Below are 17,457 nucleotides of genomic sequence, written 5' to 3'. Positions count from 1 at the left end.
AAAAATATATATATATATATATATATATATATATATATATATATATATATATATATTTATTTATTTTCTGGACAGCTTAGTTTAAATTAAGTTTTGCTTAGCTTAAATTGAGGTTTCAGGTAATCCCAGAGCAGTTGCAATTGCCAAATCCTACAATTTCTAGTCACAGGAAATATTTTCCCCTCACTCAAGTTAAAGTGACATCTTCATACTCTGGTGGAACCATTAGGAAAACATTATATTTTGATTACTCTATTTGTATGTTTTTCAAAGGAAAAAAGTCTTAACTCCTCCAAACCCTAGCAAAAAATCACTTACAACTGTCATGTAATGTAGCATTCGACCATCCACCCGTCCTTCATCAAACTGGGTCTTATACTGGGGGAGGCCAATATCATCCAACCATCCTAAAGAACAGAAACCAGCATCATTACAGTGTCACAAAACAATTGTTTTTGTGATTAAAAAGAAAAGGCAGCGATATTTATTTACTTATTATTTTATTAAAAATAAAAACCTCTTACTAGTGACCCAGTTGAAATCCAGCTTCCCATGATTGGTTTCTTCCTCGGATCCTAGAGCTTGCAGTGCCAGCTGGAGTTTCTTTCGATGAAGTGAATGCTTGATTCCAAGTTCCTAAAACAATAAAAAATAACTAAACTTATAATTCTAACTATGTGGGCTTATGACTCTGGAAAATGATGCAAATTCTTCCAAAATGAAACTAACAGTAAGGATTCAATCTACATTAAATAACATACTAACTCAGGCTAGTAATGTTGCTGGATGAGAGGTTGTTAGAGAGCTAAGATGGCCCCAATTAATTTAGTGATATATTAGACATTCCCCAGTGACTTATTTTTTTGTAAGACAGCAACTGTGGCATGCATAATAGGAACTTCACTCTTATTTTGTGTAAAATTTTAAATAAATGGGACACAGAACATTTTTTCTTTTTATAAAGTTAAGTTGAATTGCATATATTACGTTGAAAAGATAAGTCAATGTGATAAAGCCACAAAATGATTTTAAGTCATATGAGCTTAAGGTTTATTAGTATAGCTATATAATTATTTTTCCTTAGAATTCTCAGTGGCTTTTTTGTTCCACAAAGAATCATTAAGACCAGGCCCTTCCTTTTAAGTCCATGAAATGAAATAAGTATAAAGTGGCTGAAAACTCAAACCTTTTCAAGATTACTAACACTGGCTCCACCCATGCCCCTTCCTGGAGTATAAAGTTACCATATAATTATATTCTCTTTCTCTTAGTATTTTATAAATAAAATAGAGAAGCAGTCACCTTCTCTAGATCTTGCTGAGAAGCCTGCAAAAGTGTTTGACCAGACGCAATCCAGTGCTTGCCAGAATTCAGGTAGGATCCCAAGCCTTGTTCTGCAAGCCAATTACAAACTTGCTCCTTGGTCCATTTGGCAAATGGTGTATCCAAATCACTGCAGGAAAATGAACAAGTGCAAGAGAAACAATTCAAAGACAATTGTGTAGCTTATCATCAATTTTTAACAACTCTACATTCAATAGATATGGAAAGTCCCTGGCGATACACAGTTGACCATGAAAAATTTAATTTTTAATGTGTATTTGGAGAAGGAAGTAGTACCAGAGTTGAAAGTTATCTTCTAAGACCACTGTCTTCATTTTAAATGAAACCACAAAAGATTCAATGTGATTTAGCAAGAATATGTTCTATAGAAAAACACTAAGTTGAACCAACACAAATCACTATAACCAGTTTCAACCAATGTTGTTTTAAGACTGTATTCCCAAAGAGAAAACTCTAGGACAAAAAAACTCAAGTCTAACTGGAATTAACTTTGACAGAATTATGGTTTTTTTCCTGATGATAATTTATGGGAAGAGGACAATATGCTGCCATTGAGTATAGAATAGAGTAATCAAAATAAAATTTGTTTGCTTTTACTTAGACACAGTGTTCCTATTTGGAGGGAAAAAAAGTAAAGATGAACATGACTTTGAATTTTTTTTTTTTTTTTTAATGCACAAGGAAGTCCTTAATTGTATTCAAAGAGAACATATGGCAAACAAGATCACTAGGTATTTGGAAAAGGCAAAGGGAGTTTCCTCCTTGCTGAAATCTGTGTCCAATGACCTGCCTGTTGGGAGGGACTGTTTTAAATTTAGTATCAACGCCTTGTACTGTATGTTTGCCAACCCCACCTCTCCATGCTTAGAAGGTCAGAAGAATAGTTCTCCACTTTGATAAGGGTGATAAAAGTTCTTAAGAGTCTTAATATATAAAACATTACATAGCCTTGATAAGTCTAAGAAATGTGATAGAATTTGTCTTTAAGTATTTTCGAAGACTCCACTAGTCTCAAATATTTATTGAATAGTTATTGTTTGCCAGATACTTAAAACATATTAACATTTAATCTTCACAATCACCTTTTGTGATGGGTCTTAACTATTACGACAAGAAAATTGAGAGGTACACAGCATGGAAGTCATTGTTTATGATCATCTGGCTAGTAGAAAGCGGTAAGGACAGAAACCAAACCCAAGTTTCAACTTACTCTTCTGTGTGTGTGTGAGGGGGGCGGGGCGGTATGTGGCTGAAGGCCAAACTTAGGGTCTCACACAAGCTAGGCAAGCACTCTCTACCACTGAGTTGTATACCAGCCCCTAGAGTCTACTTTTAAGCACTATGCTATCCATGGCTGTTCTTCATAGTACTTCCAAAGCAATAATTATATAAAATTTATGTCCAAGAACCACTGTAATACAGATGTGGCTGACACTTTAGCTCTGGCTCCTTACCTAACTCACCCAGTCCTCATTTTCTCTCCAGCTCTTACCAATCATGGACAAACCACACCACTTTTTAGATGACGAACCCTGTGTGATGATAAGCTATACTTTTGATAATTTAACCTAGTGACAGTATACTGCAGATGTCCCTGAGCCTTGATGCTTAGGTATAGATGCTAACGTTCATTCATTGGCTATACTTACCTGTTAGACTGTCCCAAATCTCGAGACCAACCCAATCGGGGGCCTGCAGTTGCCCTTGTCCCTCCTCTTTTGAATTCAGGCTCAGCCATGTCATCTGGATTGAACGTAGTCGATTGACTTCTCCTAAGTCTGAAGAAGACACAACCCCACATTGCCATATATTAGAACTGAAGAAGCTTTAGATTTTAAAGTCAATCAACTTATTTTCTTGGCAGTACTGGATATTGAACCCAAGAGGACCCTACTGATTAGCTATATCCCCAGTTCCTTTTATTTTATTCTTAAAAATTCTGATACTGGGTGTTTTTTTTCGAACTGGGGATTGAACTCAGGGGCACTCATCCATTGAGCGACATCCCCAACCCTACTGTATTTTATTTAGAGACAGGGCCTCACTGAGTTGCTTAGTGTCCCACTTTTGCTGAGGCTGGCTATGAACTAGTGATCCTCCTACCTCGGCTTCCTGGGCTGCTGGGATTATAGGCACCACTGGGATAATGGGCGCGTGCCACCACACTTGGGTTTCATTAAGTTGCCCAGACTGGTCTCAAACTTATGGTCCTCCTGCCTCAGTCCTGAGTAGCTGGGATTACAAGGGTGCACTGCAGAGCCCAACTAATCAGAACATTTTTAACTGGTACGTAGATTTGAGCTATTCTTCCTTGTAGTGTAGTAATGTATATAACTATACTTAAACTTGAACCAAAGCCCAGTGAGTTAATGAATCCCAAATCACAATCTTCCTTCCATAAGAGGAACATAAAAGCTTTAAAAATTTCATACCCATTTTCAGCCAGATTTCCAATTATCCCTTCATTTGAGCAAGTAAGACAAATTCCATTTTACTCATTCACTCTTTCACTTACTTTCCAAAGAGTCTCATGATACCTCTGGATTTCTTTTTGGAATCTGGAGATGGTGGAGATATCTGGAAAGGACTGTTTCCCTGTGAATCTCTGGGCTGAGAAGATGTCCCAGCCAGATCTAGGTGCTCCACTGTCTCCTTTTCTGTTTCAGCTATTCCAAGAACAGAAGAGAAGAGTTGGTGAATTTTAAAATGCAGAATGAACATGATTAGAAATCAACCTTGGTTTTAGCAACTGTTAGGGATTCTTCTTCTGTTGGTCTATAAATCAGTGACTAATCGAGAGCTTGATAAATATGAAAAATGTAACACAAATGTATATTCTACACTGCAGTTTACTTTCTTGAGTATAAAGATGATTAACTTAAAATCACAATTGCATTGAGATTAAAAGTGTAAGATGGGACTTCTAAACTTTCTTCAACTCATCTGAACTCCAATCTTACAGTTAGTTTCATGGCACTGTTGACTACCTCCCACGCTCTTTAAAAGCACTCTCTCTCTTTTTTGCTGCCCTGACACTCCTAGATCATCATCTGACAGTATCTCCTTTGCTGTAGCATCCCCCTCCTTTATTTTTTCTTTTTGGTACTAGGGATTGTACCCAGGGGTACTCCTCTATCACTGAACTACATCCCAACCCCTTTTTTGAGACACAGTCTCTCTAAATTACTGAAGTTGACCTCTAGTTTGCTATCTTTTTTTCCCAGGTGGGATCATAGGTGTGTGCCACTGCACTCAATGCATTCCTGGTTTCTTTTCCTCTTATTCCATTTTAAGATTGGAAGTTCCCTCTGTAGGATCTTTTCGACAAGCTCATCCACTTGAAACTTGGCACTAAAAAATAGCTTTTGCTTTTGTGTGTGTAGTCCTGAGATTAAACCCCAGGGCCTCACACATGCTAAGCTAACACTCTATCACTGAGCCACATTCCCAGCCCATTTTTTATTTTGAGATAGGGTCTCACTAAGTGCTCAGGCTGGCCTCAAACTTGAGATCCTCCTTCTTTGGTCTCCCATGCAGCTAGGATTAGAGGTGTGTGCCTCTATGCCCAGCTTAAGCTTGGCACTAAATGATGGTTTTATCATTTAAGAGTAGGTGGAATAAAATTTCTGGGCCTGGTCTCTTCTCCCAGTCTCAGTATCTGAACATTTGTACATGTTCCCAATTCAATGTGCCAGAGACATTTTGTACTCAAATCCAGCCAACTTCCTTGAGAGTCTCTTATATTTAACTAATATTCTCTTTGTTACTCCATTTAAAACTCTTGTCATTTTCTTTTTATCCCTTTTTTTCCTCTGGCATTTAATCACCTCAGTTATCAAGTACTACCTACCTCTCCAATACTGGGGATTGAACCAAGAAGTGCCTAAACTTTTTATTTTTCTATTTTGAGACAGGATCTTACTAAATTGTTTAGGCTGGTCTTAAACTTGCAATCCTCCTGTCTAAGCCTCCTGAGTAGCTGGGATTACTGGCATGAGCCATGGCACCCAGCCTAGCAATTTTTAAAGAAATTTATCCCAATTTATTATGATTTGGGCAGTGAGAAAATTTTAAACTGGATATACATAAATTTTCCTTTTGATATAGTTAGTACCTATTTATTTTGCTTTAAAATAATAACATCCATATTTGCCACTGCCAGATCTATTTTAGTTCTGTTAACTGTCTCTTAGTTGTACATTAACAAATACAAGGGCTACTATTTCTTCGATGTGAGATTTTATACTTAGTAAAGGAAAGTAAAAGTTGTACAAAAATCACAGGAACAATGTTTCAGCAAGATATACAAGTTGCAGAAGTTGACTTTTCTATGAAGCAGGGCTGTGATTACAGGTTATACAATAAGCAGCAATTGCCTCTAAGCAACAACAATCCAATTCTAAGAAAGATGAAGCAGATTATTTGAAAAGAGTTGTCTAAATAGATCATCTTGTTTTATGTATCCAGTGCTCATTCTAGATGTTTAAGACTGCAAGAGAGCATGTCACTTTTGCTGGTCCACATGAATACACATGTGGATGTCTATATGAGGTGACAATACCCACTGGGAAAACCAAGGGAATCTACCCATTTGCACCCTACAGACAAGATGGGTACTGGTATCCCTGGAAATGTTGCCTAGCAAACCCTCATTTTAAGAGAATCATATTTTCCTTCTGAAGACTCTTTTTTTCTCTCCCTACCGAACACTGCCATACAAAAAAATTTACAAATGAAACAAAACCCAGAAAACAACAACAACCTAAACTATTTCAACTTTTCCAGTCATCACAACACTCTGTGGGATGTTTTGCTGCTGGAATCAAAAGTATAAGTCNAAAAAAAAAAAAAAAAAAAAAAAAAAAAAAAAAAAAAAAAACAAACACTGAGCTTCCTCTCCTAAAATCACTTTCAGGTGACTCTTCAGGTAACATGTAAAGTTTCTTCTGTCACTGCTAAATGCTGTCTCCATCTTCAAAGCAGTAAGATGTCAGAGAAATGCTCCCCTAAGGTAACTGAGTCCATACTTATCATCTCAGTGTCTTCTATAAAGCTTCCTACCTGACTAAAAACATTTCTTTTTGAAGGCTGGGGGAAAGGTACACATGGAAAAGGGATTGGAAGTGAATGAGTGATGATAGGTGTACCAGGGGTGAGAGAGCTGGGATGGACAATGCCAGGACACTCCTACCCTTGACTCTGCCATCTGCAGGGCATTTGGGGGGCCTCTCAGGTCTCCCCACAAGGTGTCAACAGCCTTGGCTAAAACTGTGGTTAAGCTTGGAAGCAAAGGTTCTATGGAAAACTTTTTGTAGAAAATGGAAAAACCAATCTGGAATGGAGAACTACGTTTTCTGATTGCTGCCAGCTCCCTCTCTAGAGATTACAGAGGCCAAGAGCAGAGATTAGATAGGTTTGGAGCACAGCGCTGGTGAAGGTTGACATGCAGGGGTACAATACCTAAGGTGGGTGCACTGGCACTTCGTTTACGATCTTCAGAAATCCCAACAATGCACACAATCACACGCAGCCCAAAGGAGAGAACACAGGGGGTGACAAAATGAAACACAGATGAGACTCCTCCTAACAAATGTGCACCATGGAGGAAAGGCACACACTGTGCTTCTGAGGCTACACATAGACTCCACCAGGGCTGTCAGCAAGGGGTTAGCTTATCTACTATCAAAACAGATGGGACACTCTCTAATGATGCCATGGACAATCACATTTTTAGGTCTTTCTGCTGTTTATACCACAGGAAACAGCGTATGGTGCGAGTTGATACATCCTCACACTGCTAAATTAAATCCACTGAAAAAAACATCATTTGCTAACTGTACCTGCCCCTCCCCAAGTCATTCACCATCATGTACAAATAGATGAATAGGGGAAGGAAGAGACTGATCTTTTCCCTATTTTTTCCCTCAAAGATCAGGTTACATGCATCTTGGCCACACATACCCAAGTTTGGTGCACTTGCTGTCCTTTTGTTACTTTTGATTTTAAAGAAGCCCCGGCCAAAGGAAGATCTTGCTTTTCGAGTGCCAAAGGGGTTGTCATCCACGGAGGCATCTCGTCCTGGAACTTTGGGAGGGAGGCTCCCAAATGTGCTACTTTCTCCTGAAGCTTTATCCTGAGAGAAGGGTGACAACAGTGAAACAGAGCACTGATGTGCACAATCCTTGCAACACACCAAGCCCCGCACTAAGCCTTAGACCATGATATATGCATGTTTTGCTTAAAAGAATAACTAAGAGCTGGGCATATAGCTCAGTGGCAGAGCACTTACTTGCCTAGTAAGATTGAGGTACTTGGCTTCAATCTCCAGAACCGGGGGTGGGGGGGGGGAACTGAAGTAACACATTGATTACCAATATCAAATAAAATAGAAGTATTTTTTAAGAAATCCACAATGAAAGCTACTTAAAAAAACAGCAATAGCAACAAGATAAACACCCTTCATCACTAATCCATAATCAATGTATTTACAGTTTTAATTTTTAAGATAAGAGAAATTATCAAATTTTACTTTTTTATGTTTTAAAGAATTTAACTTTTATTTTTTATTTGTTTTTTTCTGTGGTGCTGAGGATCAAACCCAGTGCCTCACCCATGCTAGGAAAGCACTCTACCACTGAGCTACAACCCCAGCCCAAATTTTATTTTATTTGCCTCATTCTTTAAGACATGGAATGAAGGTATTATAACCAGAATAGCATATTTCTAAATTTTCTAGCAATCATGATATAGAACTAGAATACAGTTCACATGTTGCAGGCGGTAGGTGGGATGTGCTGGGGATTAAATCCAGGGGTGCTTTACCACTGAGAATATCCCCAGACCTTTTTATTTTTATTGAGACAGGGTCTTGGTTAAGGTGCTGAGGCTAGCCTTCAACTCCTGCCTTAGCCTCCCAAGTCACTGGAATAACAAGGAGTGTGCCACCAAGTCCAGAACAGTTCACATTTTTATATTACAACTTTATCAACAGAAGCCTAATGTAATTCTGCAAAGCAGGCATTAGCCCACATTTTTATATTAGCAATATAAGGAGATTCTACTCTGTTATTTTCACCATTCGAAGAGTAATAAAATGCAGATATAAACAGCAACTGCTTATTTTGGGCTTTTTGGTTATCTGAATTGGCAATTATAGTATCATAGTATTATATGGTTTTAGTATTATCCCAAAATGCTTCTAGTTTCATGTTTTTGTCCCTAATATCTTTTGCATTCTGTTTCCTTCTTTTGCATAGGTAGAGAAAAGGGTAAGGGGAAACACAAGCATCTAAGACAGAGATTTTATTCTATGTATCTAGTGCACATAGTAACTGCAAGTTTACAGATGATGCAATGTAGTAGCAGGGTTGTTATCTGTGTCTCAATACTGATGTCAAAAAGTCAACCATTTATTGAGCTGACAAGACAAAAAGGACTTAAATGACAGCCCTTTTTACTGACTGCCTTGCTAGTTCTATCTATGTTTAACACAGGTACTAAGAGTGGACAGTCAGGAGACCACCTCTGGAAGTAGCCTGTCAACCCAACTGGAACCTTTAAAAGTTCATGATTGAAAAGGAGGGCAAAGAAGTACATGTAGATGATATCCTAAAAATACCAAAATGTATGCCTCCAATGGAAATGGTGTTATAAAATAAACTACTCGTAACCTAAGGGCTTAAAAACACACACAGACACACACACACATATTACTGGGAACTGAATGCAGGGGTGCTCTACCACTGAGTTACACCCCCAGTCCTTTTTTTTGTTTTGTTTTGTTTTGTGATAAGGTCTCATTAGGTTACCCAGGCTGAAGTTGAACTTGTGATCCTCCTGCCTCAGCCTCCTTAGTCAATGGGATTATAGGTGTGTGCCACCATGCCCTATCAAGAAGGGCTTTTAATAAGGCCTAAGGAAACCCATTTGTGGTCATTAAGAACATCAAGTAATATGACTGTGAATTTTTAATTTTGATTTTGCTTAATAACTGTTAGGTGATATTCAGATAACATAAAATTAACTATTTTAAAATGAATAATTCAGTGGCATTTAGTACATCTACAATGTTGTGTAATCACCACCTCTAATTAGTCCCAAAACAGTTCCATCATTCTGAAGCAAAACCCCTCACCATTATGCAGTTTCCCCCCATTTTTTACTCCTTTCACCACTATACAAATCTATAACCAGTTTTTATGGACTTATCTATTCTGGATATTGCATAGAGAAGAAATCATAGAAGATGGCCTTTTGTGTCTTCCATCTAGCATGATGTTTTGGTGGCTCTGAGAATTTTGGTCTCCTGGAGACATTTAAGCAATTTACATGTAATAGAAGTTGAAAACATTTTAATATTTTAATTTGGATATAAAATTACCTCTGAAGGCTTCTGAATAGACTCCTTTTCCTGTTCAAAACAATGACAACATTTAAGGTTGTTACAGGAATCCTTCATATAGTCAGAATTTGTCACATACTGTTCCATAATCGGAAGTTTACATCACCTCTAAGCTACAAAATCTTAGTTTCATTTATTTCCTAAAATGTTCTATTACAATCTCCATTCTTGGTTTTATTAACTACTTTGAATTCTTATATTCATAATTAATATTTATTGTTAATTATGCCATGGTTGCTAATAATTATCCATTAAAGAAACTACAAGTCTTCTTATAAGTTATATTTGCAAAATGAAAAAAAATGAAGATCCCTAAATATATTCTTCTAGGGGTAACAGGAAGAAAACACAAAACCTACCCCATTTTTTGTCTCCTTCTTCAGACTGCCTAGGCTGCTGGATTTTTGCAGACTTGAAGTTCTAAAAAAAAAAAATAATAATAATAATAATAATAATTAGTATTAATAATATGTGACTCTGATTCCTGTTTCTAAGTAGATCATCTTAGAAAGAAACGAAAATTGTGTGTGTGTGGGTTGAATCTTGAAAATAAAAGAAAATCTGGAATCAGTCACTTATATACTTAACTAAATTATAACATTTAGTTCTTTTAAAAGCAAGGGTGGTTAATTATCCTGCCAATAGCTCTAAATGTCTCTTACATATTAGAATAGCTGGAAAAGCACTTAGGACTATCCTTACAATGTCAACATTTTAAAACAAGCCAGTGTTTTCCATGGACTAATGGTGCATCCTTTGCATGTATACATTTTTATCAGGAAATTTAAATACCCATATACTACTTATATCTAATTCTTTTAATAAAATCAAGAATGACAATTTTATTTTCCAATTCACAAAGGAATTGTTTTTTTGTTTTTTTTTTGAGCCTGGCAAAGCAATTTGTCTTATAGTTTGACCCAAGCAAAATGAAAGAATCCCTATTGCTGACCATAATAATTCATTAGCTATCGTAGGGAAGGCAAAATGATACTATAAATACTCAAGAGATTTTCTCTTTCACATTATTAGCATTCAGTAAACAGATATGGAAATGGACTTTCTCACAAACTAAAAGTAGGAATATATGACCAGTTTACAAAGAAAAAAAGGGGCTGAGGATGTAGCTTAATGGTAGAGTTCTTGCTTAGCATGCATGAAGCTTTAGATTTGAGCCCCAGTATCACAAAAAAAGAGAAAATAAGAGAGAAAGGGAGAGACAGAGAGAAGGAAAAAAAAAGGAATGCATTTGTTCTAAAAATTATAAATATGCAAACTTTTAAAAGCATTTCTTCTGTATTTATGTGTATGTAAATTGCCAGAAGTGTTGACTACCAACTAAAGTAAAAGATAATGGCAAAACAGAAATGATCTCATCTTTGAGTACTGCTCTATAAAAAGGATTTCCTAATTTAATACAGACTGCAACTTGGATAAATATTCATATTAGGTCTTATAAGTGAAAATACAAAAAAATTTACAAATGAAACAAAACCCAGAAAACAACAACAACCTAAACTATTTCAACTTTTCCAGTCATCACAACACTCTGTGGGATGTTTTGCTGCTGGAATCAAAAGTATAAGTCAGTACAAAAAAGAATTAAAAGCACTGAAGTTCAAATAAATACTAATAAAGGATAAAGATCTGCAAAAACAGGACACAAGCTGATGGTAAAAGAGTGTCTCTTTGTAAACTTACAACCCTGCACTCCCACCCAGTCATTACAGCTGCATTAATTTATTCATTAGTTTAACAGACACATACATTGCCACTAATACACTAACTGTTAATATTGATTATTGTTAGTGTAAGAGACCCTTTTCTTTCTCAAGACTCAATCACACTTTTGACATTCAATAATATGTAACTTACAAAAGACCATCACACAACTGGGTTTCAATAGCAGCACCAAGGATTGCTTTTCCTTCACTAAAATGAAAAAAAAAGGTATTTATTAATGTCATGAATAAAAAAAATCTTACCAATGATCCCTGACTTACAATGGTGTTAAGTCCTGAAAAACCCATAATAAGTGGAAAAATCATGCTGATTTTTCATCAGTGTTGAACAATCCTACCCAACAATGCAGCTTAGCCTACCTACCTTAAACTTAGGACATTTATACTAGCCTACAGATGGGCAAAATCATCTAACACAAATCCTATTTTACAAGGAAGTGTTGAATAATTTGTCTAATTTACTGAATGCCGTATTGAAAGTGAAAACCAGCAACATTGTAGAAGCTGAAAAATCACTGAGTTGAACCAGTATAGGTTAGTACTGCCTATATATTCTATGTGAACAGAACTGTCAAGAATGAAAGAATAGTAAAAGAAGATATTTCTATTTTTTAATATTCTGCTTTATTTTAGTTGGCCTAAATGTACGATTAGGCAGTTAGAAGTATGCCAGCAAAAATTCTATTGGCCTATAGAGATAGATTCCCTCTTCTGTTTCCTTCATAGGCATCTTCTAAACAGCCTTGTGGCACATCACTATTATTACCCTGCTTATAACACATTGTTGGTGACCCATGATCTTTAGGAAGTAAAATCCAAGTTCCTTAAAACCCCTCTCTAACCTGACCATCTCACATCTTCAGTCTCAGGTCCTATTACTTCCTGCTTTATGCCTTTCACTTCAATAATACACAACTGATTATGGGTTCCTGGCACATCTCTTCCTGTTTCCTGTTTTATGAGTAAAAACTATGTTTGTAAATACACGTGAAGACTTTTTTTTTGGATCTACTTTTGCGAACACTTATATTGCAATGGTAGGCTACAAATGACATACTTCTCTTCAAATGAAGTCTCTGGTTTAAGAGGCAACTTGGTTTTTTCAGGAGTTTCCACTCCTATAGTTGCTGCCGATAATGAAGGGACTGAAACTTGCAAGATGCTGATGTGGAACTGTAATTACAAAAATACACCAAAAAAAAAAATCAATCAATCAATCAATCAAACAAACAAGCAAAGACTTAAGCCAGAGAGAAACAAAACATAAATAAGATGAATAAAAGGTATAGTGACAAAATCTTATACCTCATATATCTCTGTTTAGAACTCTATTCTAATATTTATAAAATTATTTCAGGAAACAAGCATCTATATAAAAGAAGCATTAATCAAAGAAAATATCCTGGAGAGAGGTAATTTTTAAACTTGGTTCTGAGTAAGACATTGAATACTGTGAGTAAGACATATCAAGTACCATTAAGCAAGTTTACAGCAAATATTAATGGCTTCGAGCCCTGGCTAAATCCTTGGCTCTGACATACTTGCATATGTGATTTTAACTGCATCAATCTCCTCCTCTGTATAATGAGGATGACAGTGCCCACCCTCCTCAGGGTTCCAATGACTTTACATGAGAGTTGGAGAAAAGTACTTATTGTAGACAAAGCACAACTTTCATTTTAATTTCTGCCATTAATCTAATATGGTACATTGGTCAAATTAATCATTATTCCATGTGTGAACTAGTTGACTAATTTCAATTCACAGAATTAATAAAAAATGTAATTAAAACCAATTAAAATGTACTTTGTGGCTATCACTAAAAAAGATTTTGCTTAATAACAATATTTACAGCAACAAGTAAAATGTATAACACATTTTCTCGAATGCTTCATATATCCTAAAACTGGAGTGTGTAAAAGAATTTTAAAAGAATTTTATTCAGGGTTTCAGTTAGATTGTAGGTCACATCAGAGCTAATAAATCAAACACTTTGTGAAATATTCCAGTAAGAAAATGATCAAAATGTATCCCAATGAACTCCTGCAAGTTAAGCAGTTAGTGACAGCTCCTCAATTCCGAAAGGGAGCCAGCAAGCATCTAAAGACCCTATACAGGATCAGCTCATAAAGCTCATTTGGTTAAGCAAGCAATGAATTCAGCTTTGTGATTTTTATTTCTGTTGTTGAGTAGCGGTCTCATCCTTTGACACTATTTAAGGTTATAAAAGGGGTGAGGGAGCACTTGCCTAGCCTTGGGTTCAATTCTCCCACTGGGAAAAAAAAAAGAATATTTATGTGTGTGAGTGTATATCAAAGGTTATAAAACAAAGTCATATTATAAAATAGGATATTATTTCACTATCAGTTTTTCAAATTGAGTCTTATAATTAATCCTGGACAATTTATTTTATTTAGTCATTGTTCCTGTTTCCTGAAGTTCATATGTCTCCTTGGATTCCTAATCATGGGGAAAAAACAATGATACTAACAATCTGACTCGCTTTCTTGATTTTGAAACTTTAAGGCTTTAGTTCCAGCCTCAAATCTCCCTTCTGGCTTTTAAGTAATGTGGCTGAACTCCTCAATTCTCATCCAATTATTTTTGCTCCAAACTAAAAACCTATCATTAAACTGGCATTCATGTAGCAAAGACTCTTGTTTAAAGATGGGAGATCATTTGGGTGTGTGGTACGTGTCCCCTCTCTATAAATGAAGCACACTCATCATCAAATGTCATTTTCCCTTCAGTATGAATATATAGTTAATAAGGAGAGGATTTGGCTTCTAAACTAGTTTATTTCTTAACTAATTCCTGATCGATGACATTTAAGAAGGAAATTTAGTTGTTTTCTCCTTGAATTCATTTTCATTCAATTCAAATTTCACTTTCTCATTATGTAATTATCAAGAACAGATATAAAAAAGTAAAGTTACCCATGTGTTTTTTCTAACTATAGAAAAATGTGAAAGCAGAAATGACCAAAGAAGGAACTGATAAATATAAAGGAGTTGAGACTGTTTAGTTAAAACTATTTCCCATTCCTAGTCTTAAATTTTATATACTAAAATTAAGACATGGTTTCATGGTAAAAACAAGCACAAGTACTGTCAAAAAAAAACCTGGTCTCAAGATGAATCCAGGAACATGGCAGTAAAGCCCTTTGTTGACATCACAAGAAGACTGAATGTCTCACTGAACCTTTTATAAAGTCCAAAGACTGAAAATCAGGGGCTGTCCCCCAGCAACCTTAGAGGGAAACTAAGAGAAAAGCTTCTTATTAAGACGTGGACAATTCCAAGGGTTTAAGTAGTATACCGATGTTCAACATCTCTAGCAATTAGAGAAAAGTGAATTAAAACTACACTGAGATTCCATCTTACTCCAGTCAGAATAGCAATTATCAAGAATACAACTAACATTAAATGTTGGCAAGGATGTGGGGAAAAAAGATTTACTCATTGCTGGTGGGACAACAAATTGGTGCAACCACTCTGGAAAGCAGTATGGACATTCCATCATTTGACCCAGTTATCCCACTCCTTGGTATATACCCAAAGGACTTAAAATTAGCATACTACAGTGACACAGCCACATCAATGTTACAGTAGCTAAATTCACAATAGCTAAGCTATGGAACTAACCTAGGTGCCATTCAACAGATGAATGGGTAAAAAAAATGTGATACACACACACACACACACACACACACAAAATGGAATATTACTCAGTCACAAAAAATGAAATTATGACATATGCCCATAAATAGATGGATCTGGAGACTATCATGCTAAGTGAAATAAACCAATGGCCACATGTTCTTTCTAATATGTGGATGCTAACAAACAATAAGGGTAATGGGGGAGGAAGAATAGAAGTTCATTTGATTAGACAAAAGAGAATGAAGGGAAGTGGGGGAGGTGGGAATAGAAAAGATAGTAGAATTAATCAGACATAACTTTCCTATGTTCATATATGAATACACAACCACTGAAACTCCATATAATGTACAACCACAAGAATGGGATCCTAATTAGGATAAGTTTTCCTTTGTATGTATGTCAAAATACACTCTACTGTCATGTATACCTAAAAAGAACATATAAAAAAATTAAAAAACAAAAAAAACCAAGTAGGACACCAAGTCAGACTCAAAAGGAGAGAGCAGGTAGAAAATGAAAGGGTGGCTTGGGACCTCTATGGCATTTTTACAGTCACAAAACTGCCTGTAAATACTTATCTGCAAATACTTGGAAAAGGAAAGAAGACTTGGATAGAAGACTGGGCCCTCATATAGGAACTGGTAACACTTGCCTAGATAGATTTTGAAATTGCCGCAGACTATGGCCACTGTGTGCCTTTAATTTTATCTATCTATTTATCTATCTATCTATCTATCTATCTTTCTATCTATTCATCCATCCATCCTAGGGAATTGAACCCTGGGGCACTTTATTACTAAGAAACATTCCTAATACTTTTTATTTTTGAGCAGAATCTTGCTAAGTTGCCCAGGCTGGCCTTGAATGTGAGATCCTCCTGCCTTAGCCTACTGAGTAGCTGATATTGCAGGCATATGCCACTGAGTTCAGCCAATTTCCTCTCCTTAAAATGGGAGTGCCTATAGCAGGTTGCAGCACATCTACCCCACCACTGTATGTTGTGTGTAGAGTGGGGGTGCAGAGGGGAGGTAACTTGTTCTTTAAGTTCCCAGCTACTTTAATTGATTGAAATGATTGTCAAGAAGCTGTGCCCAAAACTGTACCTGAGGAGTTTCACTTATATCTTGATCTGATCTGGATGACCAGCTCCTAGATGTCTTTGGAGAAAGACTGACTCTATGCATGGGACAGGGAAATAAATTATGGCCAGAGAGTAAAATGATAGACTATATATCCCAAATATGTTTGTATCAACATATCCCACCTCATGTATTCTGACAATGTGGTACTGTGATTTGTCCATCAAGAGACAACATCTAAGTTCCTTCTCTTTGATTCTGAGTCACATAGAAGAGAGACTATGTGATTTGTGAGATGTCATAAAAGGGGATGCAAATTTGCCTGGTCCTCTTGGGATTCTCACACTTAGGACACAGCCACCACACTTTGGAAGCCAAGGAAGCCAAGCAGTCACATGCAATAGGCCTTAGAGGGAAGATAGGGCCTCAGCTGAGGTCTCAGCCAATAGAAAGCCTCCACCAAAGGACACATGAGTAAGTAGCACTCAGAGAACTCAAGCCCCATGGCTTTTGTGACACTTCAGCTGATGCCAAGTGGAGGAGGGATGAGACATGCTTGCTGAGCCCTCCCCAACTTGCACATTGATCAGCAAGGTAGGTACTGTCAATCAAGCTGCAAAGTTTTGAACTGGTGTACAACAGATAATAAACTGATGGACATTCGAGTCTGATGTAATGTAGATGAATTTAAGATGGTTTATTCCCTACAGTGGCTTTTTCCAAGTCTCAACAAGCCTGAGGGAACTTTTATTCGATCATCTTTCAAAGTCATCATCAGAAATGACTAAAATAGTGGGCTGGGGCTGGGGCTGAGTGGTGAGCGCTTGCCTGGCATGTGTGAGGCCCCGAGTTCGATCCTCAACACCACATAAAAAAAATAACAATAATAATAAGTAAAATAAAGGTATTGTGTCCATCCACAACTTAAAATAAACCTATTTATATCTCACTTTATCCCCCCTTTATTAATTTCCTATGTATTCTTTAATAAATAGATTCTAATCTCATATGTAAAATGATATCTACCTCCTCCAGGGGGGTTTTCAAGAAAAAAAAATTTTTTTTTCAAGTGGTTAATCGTTTCTTTTTTTTTTTTTTTGATTTGTTGGTTGTTCAAACATTACATTAGTTCTTGATATATCATCTTTCACACTTTGCTTCAAGTGGGTTATGAACTCCCATTTTTAGCCCATATACAGTATTGCAGAATCACATCAATTACACATCCA

The 17,457-nt window shown here is 36.4% G+C and overlaps 1 protein-coding gene across 17 annotated transcripts in view; it reads right to left on the bottom strand.

Annotated features, from left to right (window-relative positions):
* Positions 1-17,457, bottom strand: part of Ppfibp1 (PPFIA binding protein 1) — a 199,756-nt gene that overhangs the window by 9,838 nt on the left and 172,461 nt on the right. For 11 of the 17 annotated variants that reach the window (XM_048802467.1, XM_048802468.1, XM_048802466.1 and 8 more), the window contains 11 exons: positions 12,545-12,660; positions 11,621-11,677; positions 10,105-10,165; positions 9,725-9,754; positions 7,306-7,477; positions 6,805-6,837; positions 3,860-4,010; positions 2,994-3,122; positions 1,303-1,453; positions 525-636; positions 319-407 (listed from right to left, as the gene is read on the bottom strand). In XM_048802467.1, coding sequence (XP_048658424.1) covers positions 319-407; positions 525-636; positions 1,303-1,453; positions 2,994-3,122; positions 3,860-4,010; positions 6,805-6,837; positions 7,306-7,477; positions 9,725-9,754; positions 10,105-10,165; positions 11,621-11,677; positions 12,545-12,660 — 1,101 coding nt within the window. The remainder of the gene's footprint in view (positions 1-318; positions 408-524; positions 637-1,302; positions 1,454-2,993; positions 3,123-3,859; positions 4,011-6,804; positions 6,838-7,305; positions 7,478-9,724; positions 9,755-10,104; positions 10,166-11,620; positions 11,678-12,544; positions 12,661-17,457) is intronic. The other 6 variants (XM_048802464.1, XM_048802472.1, XM_015493192.2 and 3 more) reach the window with 3 other exon arrangements.

Source organism: Marmota marmota, unplaced genomic scaffold (assembly GCF_001458135.2).
Source record: "Marmota marmota marmota unplaced genomic scaffold, marMar, whole genome shotgun sequence".
Classification (NCBI taxonomy): domain Eukaryota; kingdom Metazoa; phylum Chordata; class Mammalia; order Rodentia; family Sciuridae; genus Marmota; species Marmota marmota.
The sequence above is the reverse complement of the archived record's forward strand: the minus strand, read 5'-3'. Positions and strand labels throughout refer to the sequence as shown.